The sequence below is a fragment of the Pteropus alecto genome, unplaced genomic scaffold (assembly GCF_000325575.1).
Source record: "Pteropus alecto unplaced genomic scaffold, ASM32557v1 scaffold395, whole genome shotgun sequence".
NCBI lineage: Eukaryota > Metazoa > Chordata > Mammalia > Chiroptera > Pteropodidae > Pteropus > Pteropus alecto.
Window position 1 is genome coordinate 924323 of NW_006438643.1, and position 8064 is coordinate 932386.

Here is an 8064-nt window from a genome sequence, read left to right on the forward strand (position 1 = left end):
TAACACTTTTATAAAAAACAGTTCAAGTATGAAAGGCCTATATAAGATGCTGAAATCTATGTTAGTTCTTTTTTGGCAATGCATTAACAGAATAAAATTAAAGGAGAACATGGTGAGAGAGAAAGTTTTGTCAAAAGTAACTTTTAGATTTTTGCCGTAAGCAGTTGGATGTTAATGACACATTTCCCTTCACATGGTAAGCATTCAATAAATATGCAGTGAGAGGTTTATCTGAAAGTTTAACTCATCTTGCTCAGAAGTCATTGAGTTTCTTCTGTCCAAAAAGTATCTCAATGCAGTTAAAAGTATAGACTAGAAAGCCCCATTCAGTGAAATAGAATATGATATAATAACCCAGAAAAATAATCACCTGATGGAGAAATTGGCACTGGGGAACTGAATGCATCAAAATTGGAGGGCATTGAAAGCTTGATACTTATATCTGTCCTACAGCCATATTGATGCAGGATGGGCAAATTCCCCTGACTGGGGGGAGACTCAAGCCCTGCACTGCCAGACAAGGGGGTTCTTGGCAAAGTGCAAGAAAGTATTCAAACACATACCAAAGTTAGAGTCAAAAAGAAAGTTTAATAGAGAAGGGATAACATTCCACAGATAGAGCATAGTGTCCTCTCAGAGGCAGAGAGTGAGAGAGCCTAAGAGAGACTCAGAAAGACAGAGATAATAGAGAGATAAGGATAGTGAGAGACACAGAGTAAAGGCACTGAGAGGAACTGAGAGAAAGAAAGATACTAAAAAGGACCCTGAATGTTAGGGGAATTCAGTTTATATATCATTCTTTAGTTCCTGTGAGTTACAGTTTAAAGACTATTTACCCATTTTCCTTTGATATGGGCATACAGTGAGAAAAGATAAGAGTATGTAGAATGAATATGTAAGAATACGTAAGTAAAAGGCCTGCTGGCAGTTCCCAGCCTGTAATCCATAGTTTCTCATGATTTTAGCTTTAGGGAATGAACAATTTTATTTTGTTTAGAGCTCCAATTAAAGACTTTGTTTTTCCTTTTTCCCCTTCAGGGTATAGGGAAATGAGTTGTTAGCAATCCCAGAAGAAATTGTCCTTAGTTCTGCAGGTTCTTCATGGTCTGGCTGCAGGGCTGATCAGGACATTGCAATCTCTGCATATAGCTTGATTTAACTTTTTAGTTCTCTTGCCTCCCCACTTAATTAATGTTATATGGAACTAACCAGCCTCCCTAACCAATCAACTATCTGTTCTTGAAATATTCCCATAAACATCTTTTGAGATCTAGAATTTAGAGTCATCATCACACCATTCTTCCAAGGCAAACCTGGAGCCTAATGAGTTTAATTTATTGATTCTTTCAAAAAGTATTTTTTGAGTGTCTATAAATGACTCATCTACACAAGCTATACCCTGAAGAATCCCAGCATTTTCTGGTTTCTCTCTTCTGTCCAAAACCCTGAATCATATCCTGTGTGTATATGATGTCATTACTAGACCAAGAAAATGTTTATGTAAACATTTATACATACTAATGGTATTGCCTAGGGACTGGAGTCCCTGGAGTCCCCCTACATTTTAGAGCTCTCGCTTTTCAGTCTCCCCATTCCCTGAGAAAACCAATGAGAGATAAAAGGTTATGCTATCCAGGTGTGTCTATCTTTCTCGGCTAGAATTAAATTTCTCTCTCCCCATGCCTCACCTCATCTGGAAACTCTTCCCTTCTTTCTTTTTATATGTCCTCCCCAGTTATGTTGTATTCCCTCCTGTATCTTTCTGTTCTCATCCTGGAGCTATCCTCTTCCAGCTTTTTACTGGTTTTCTAACCCAGCACCAACATCAAAATTAGGTGCCTGTGAGTATTATCTGAGTGTTGTAATGGTGATGGTGGTAGGAGTCTTGGGGAGGCAGAATGGGAAACATCAGACAGTGTGAAAGGTTGTGGTAGGAAGAATAATGAATGGCCCTTCAAAGATATGTACATCCTAATACCTGAAACCTGTGCAAATGCTATTTATATGTCAAAGAAGATTTATGGTTGATAATCAGTTGGCTTTAAAACAGGATCATATTGGATCATATACATAGTTTTTTTTTTTTTTTTTTTTTTTGCGGGGGAGGAGGTCCAAATGAGACATAGTAGAAACTCAGAAAAAGCAAAGCAAATTGACAGAATTGAAACATCAGTTTTACTACTGAGACTGTGGTAATGCTTATCCTGAGTGAAACTGTGCCTTTTTCTACTTTGGAAGAAACCCAAGGAAACAGAAAAATTGTCTTTAAGAAGAATTCTCAATCATTAATGAAGGATGGCCACATACCTAGGAAAGAGAATCCAAGAAAATTAGTAGAAAAATAACACAAAGCTCAATAGAACCATCTTATTGTTTGTCTGGTAAAACAATTAAGAACTATGATTGTACAAGCTGGGGAGTAGACTGCATGATTCAGCAATAGTGGAGGTTTCCTGGAGACATTAGCACTTGTAAGGATCAGAAGCAATGAGTGGAATTTAGACATATTGAGAAAAGACAAGATTGCATTTATATAAAGGCAACAATACAAGCAATGAGGTGTAGGAATGATGGAGAAATATAGGGCAACTTATATGGCTACCTTTTAGAGAAGACTGTGAGACATATTCACATATGTAGAACCACTTTCTATAGGTAAAGTATTGACTGCCAAACAGGAAATAAAATATATTCTGTAGGCATAATGGATGCAATTATACCCTTTTAAACAAGATTGTGGATGTCTTGATAATTTCATATTTTCAAGAGAAAAATGGTAATGTCTATAGATGGGGAATAATTGGTTTAATTGCAGTCTCTTGACAGCTTTCGTTAAATGCCATAGAGATTATGACAAGAGGCAGTTTGTATTTTTTCTAGTGTTTGTTAGGTGATAGAAAGGGAGGGATCCTAGTCATAGAAAAGATTTAAAGAGAATTCATGGATAGTAGTCCCAAGAATCAAATGTGACATTTTGTTCTCAGGGAATGATAATCAAGATGATGGTTACATTGAATTTGACAAATTTCAATCCAGACTACTTCATTTTGGCGGGGATCCCAGGGCTGGAGCAGTTCTACATCTGGATTGGAATTCCTTTCTGTACCATCTACCTTGTGGCTCTTGCAGGTAATAGCATCCTTCTGTACCTCATCGTTATGGACCGCAGCCTCCACAAGCCCATGTTCTTCTTTCTCTCAATGTTGACCTCTACAGACCTCATATTATGCACCACGTGTGTCCCCAAAACACTTGGCATATTCTGGTTGAAAGCTCATGAAATCACATTTCCTGGATGCCTCACCCAATTGTTCTTTCTCCACTTCAGTTTTTTTGTGGATTCAGCCATCTTATTGGGCATGGCATTTGATCGTTACATGGCCATTTGCTCCCCTTTGAGATATACCAGTGTCTTGACACCTAGAACAATTGTCAAGATCATGGTGGGCCTTGTTGGTCGTAGCTTTAGTGTCATTTTGCCTGTTGTTTTCCTAGTGAAGCGTTTGCCCTTCTGCAGGACACATCTCATCCCCCACACATACTGTGAGCATATAGGAGTCGCCCGACTTGCCTGTGCCGACATCTCCATCAATATCTGGTATGGCTTTGCTGTGCCTCTAATGACTATTATCTCAGATCTAATCCTCATTGGTATTTCCTACACTCTCATTCTTCGTGCTGTTTTCCACCTTCCATCCATAGATGCCCGCCAGAAAGCCCTCAGCACCTGTGGTTCTCATATTAGTGTCATTCTCATATTCTATACTCCAGCCATGTTCTCCGCCCTCACGCATCGCTTTGGCCACAATATCCCTCATACCTTTCACATCGTGTTTGCCAACCTCTATGTGGCAATCCCTCCTGCACTCAATCCCATTATTTATGGTGTAAAGACAAAGCAGATTAGGGACAAGGTCATCCTTCTATTCCTTTCTAAAGGGATGCAATAACCTGGGGATGAGAACATAGAGAAAAAGATCGTGGCCAGTCAAGTAATCATATTGATTTAATGGAATTTCTTATGCAAATCAGCAGCAGGAAGCCCTCCAGTAATGGATTCAATTCTTATGAACCTCAAGACCTCAATTCTATTGGAGAAAATTATTTGTAGAATTGAGGAGGGGTGGAGATAAGGTTTTTTAAAATCTCAAGAAAACGATAAGCATCAGATGGAAGTATATATAATTTTCTACCATAAATGCAAAAAAGTTTTACTCTTCATTTGGTCCTTTTATCATGTTTCAATTTCATCTTTTTAGAATAAAAAACATAGTACTTAATTCATAAGTTTATTGTGGGGTTAAATTTGTTTAGCACTCAATAAACTCATAAATTCATTAACCATCTATAAGCTGGTAGTTATTGAAGTCTTAAGCCTTACTCCATTTTTTTCTCTGTCCTACATAACCAACTCTCTTTTTGATATCTCTTCTTGTATATCTCACTGAAACTTCAAAATCGACATGTTCAAAAATATAATTGTCTTCTCTTTTTTTTCCTCATGATCTTGAATACTCTATCTTATTAAATGAGATGGAATTCAAGCAATTCCCATGTCAAAGCCTGTTCTTTTTATCTTATTTATTTTCTTTAATCATCTAAAAATTAATTTACTATCAATTATTTCTTCTGAATAGTCTTTAAATTTACTCACATGTTTCACATTAAAACATGATCACTACTCTCTCTTTGTCCTGGATTTTTTTTTGTAGGCTCATTTAGTAATTTGCTGCCTTTAAACTTTTTTCTTTTCCATACATTTTTTTTTTTTAATTAGAAACTAGAGTGCTCTTACTAAACTCCAACCTAGATAATGTCAATCTTCTACTTAAAATCATTTAACAGTTATCCATTTTGTTTAGAATAAACTCCAAATATTCTAACACATCTTCAAAAGCTTTTATGGAATGATTGGTGCTAACCACTTATTGCTTGGTGTCCACTGATTCCATGCTTTCCTTTTTTCTAGCTCTTCCCCTCACATGCTTTTTATGTTACAACCACCCTGTACTTCTTTTGGCTTTTCAAATGAACTATGTTCTTTTCCTTCTGGACCTTCTCACAACGTTATTCCCTCTGGAATCTGAAGCTTAGCTTGAACTTGGGTAAGAACAGAGTGAGGGAAAATAATTTTTCAATCCCTTTTATTGTTGTATTTCATATTCACTGAAATGGCTATAATTTTTTAAAAATTTAAAATAATGGTGTTAGTGGGGATGTAGAGAAATTAGAATTTTGATACATCGTTAGTGGGAATATAAAACGGTGTAGCCTCTGTGGAAAACAGTTGGAGGTTCCTCAAAAATTTAAATTTAGAATTATCATATGACTCAGCAAACCTACTTCTAGGTATATAACAAAGATAACTGACAACAGATGTTCACACAAAACTTGTAAATGAATGTTTATGGTAGCATTATTTATAATAGCCCTCCCCAAAAAAGTGTAAATAACTTGCATAAAATGTGTATCAACTAATGATTTATCAGTTATATCCAAATGCGTTATATCCAAATAATGTTTTGTTATTCAACCATAAAAGCGAATAAAGTTTTGATACATAATACGACATGGTGAATTTTGAAAACGTATGCTAAGTGAAAGAAACCAGACACAAAAGGCCGCATACTGTATAATTCCATTTATGTCAAAAGTCCAGAATAGGCAAATCCTTACACACAGAAAGTAGATTAGTATTTGGCAGGTGATTGGGGGAGGATGAAATGGGGAGTGACTGCTTAGTGAACATGGGGTTTCTTTTGGGGATAATGAAAATGTTCTAGAATTAAATAATGGTAATTGTTATACAACATTGTAAATGTACTAAAAACCACTAAATTGTACATTTTAAAATAGATAAAATGGTAAGTTTAATATTATATGAATCTTACCTTAATAAAAAAGTTAAATATGCTCAATGTTATACAAATAATATATGATGGGTGTACAGCTAATACGTCTGTCTGATTTCAAAGTATTTGTTCTTACAACTCACTGTTTTACCTCTCAGTGAGGCAGAATTTCTCTACCACAGAGACCCTTCCTCTCACATCCTTTGTGAGTTAAACCAAAGCCACAGTACTTAGGTTTATTCTATTCCTAGTGTGTCAAGACTACCAAGAGCTACAGTTAGTGGTGAGCTGGAAATGGTTCATACTGGCTCGCGAGAGCCAAGTGTTAAATTTTTCAGAAGTTTTGCGAACAGGTCAACATCATATTGATAGCTTGAAATTAGCCATTAAGGAAGTATCTACACCTAGGGAATCAGCCAAATGACAAATCAAACCTGCTAAAGTCAGCTGTTAAACATTCACTAGCAAACACACCACTGGCTACAAGCCTCTTGAAACCAAACTCACAAGCCTGAGTGTGGCCCAGGCCATGACCCCAGACCTTATATGACTATACTTTAGCTTCAGCCACTTTACTGGGCTCTTTTTCTTCTGAACTCTTATTCTTATGTCCTTTTGGTTATTTTATCTCCAATGACCCTTCATATTCCTAAGCTTGGTAGTATTGTTGTTGGTTGCAGAGTAACACAATACTTTATTATGTATTATGATTTATATAGGTCCTTTCAGGTATATAGATTTGTGTGGCTACAGAGAACAGAGTGGGAAGGAGAGACAGAGATAGGCATAGGGCCAGCAGCCACCCAAGACTCATGCAGTTGAGTTTTATAGAAGCAGAAGACCATTGACACTAGAAGTTTGTACTGAGCTTGTGTTGGATTTTAAATATTCATGTTATTAGTATTATCCTGAATGCACACACTAAGTGTTCTAGATGAGGGACAGGTTCTCATTAATCATCTAAAAAGCAGATAAAACCGTGTGGTTCCCCACACCCAATTCTTACCCGTAGGGTTACACTGTGAGGGCCAGATCAAATATCCTATGCATACAAAATCTGTTACATAGTCAAGGAACAAATAAAAATGTATTTTCTCTTCTTAGAAAGGCCAGAGAGAGTATTCCTCCTCTTCCTACTTCCCACTTTCTGAAAAAGTTTCCTTGGAGAATAATTGAAAATAAATCTCTTTATGGAAAAGATAAGACCATTGCCTCCATTTTTAAAACCCATTCATGTCTTCATACTTCTGGAGTTAGGTAAATGTCTCTGGAGTTCTCTCATTATCTGTAGTTATCTCATTAACTAGAGTTGTAAGTTAATTTCCCAAGACTGGGTCTTAGCACAGGAACCCAAGATTTTGGCAAAATTTATTCAGAAAGCCCAACTTAGGAAAAACACAAAAATATCCTCTCTACACTGCACAATATGCCAGAAACCTGAGCAGACAGCTGAGAAGGCATAAGTTTTATGGTTATGGAGCAATGAAAAATTTACTTTAAAATTCCCATAGGAGCTTTCAAAGGATGGGCAAGCACAAGACTGGCTCACACTGCCTAGAATATGGGCAGTACAGATGGAGCCCCTGCACATAAATAGTCTGTTTGTTATCAGCCTCTAAAGCAGGTGCGCATCTGTTAGAGAAAAGCTGTGGAAAGCTACTTCACTGTAGTTACATGAACCCTGGTAGAAAAAGAAAAGGAGCGGGGTAAAACTAATTTGCCACAGACAAAGGACAAGGCCTTCTTTTTGTTTTTAACCTTTCCCTGTAAGGAGGGTGAAAGCTCATACCAGGGAACATAATGACATTAATGACGGTGACACACCACATTTGTACAGAATTTTATAATTTCTAAAGTGCTTTAGCAACCACTTTCTCATTGGATCCTCATACAACAACCCTGTGAGATAGAAGTTACGGAGTTTAAAAAGGGGGTTGCTCGACCACAAATTAGGAGGGTTGCACAGGACACCCAGCATCCAAGGAAGCTTATATATCTAAACATTTTTCTTAATTAGCTTGTCCTTTAAAAAAATTCTCCCAAATCTTGTACTTACAGCAGTAAATTTCATTTGTGTGGATGGTGCTATTGGATATCATCAGGTATTCCCTTTTGTATTACAAGATGGATAAAGTCTTTTGTGAATAAGATGAGCCAGAAGAGGAAGCCTCTATTGTTTCCCCTATTTTTATACAATGTTGGTGTTTGCTCT

General features: G+C 36.8%; 1 protein-coding gene across 1 annotated transcript; it reads left to right on the forward strand.

Annotated features, from left to right (window-relative positions):
• The first annotated feature begins 2999 nt into the window (after window positions 1–2999).
• Window positions 3000–3950, forward strand: LOC102888750 (olfactory receptor 52H1). Its single transcript, XM_006915733.1, has one exon. It carries the CDS (start codon window positions 3000–3002, stop codon window positions 3948–3950), a length of 951 nt encoding a protein of 316 aa, XP_006915795.1.
• Window positions 3951–8064: the final 4114 nt, after the last annotated feature.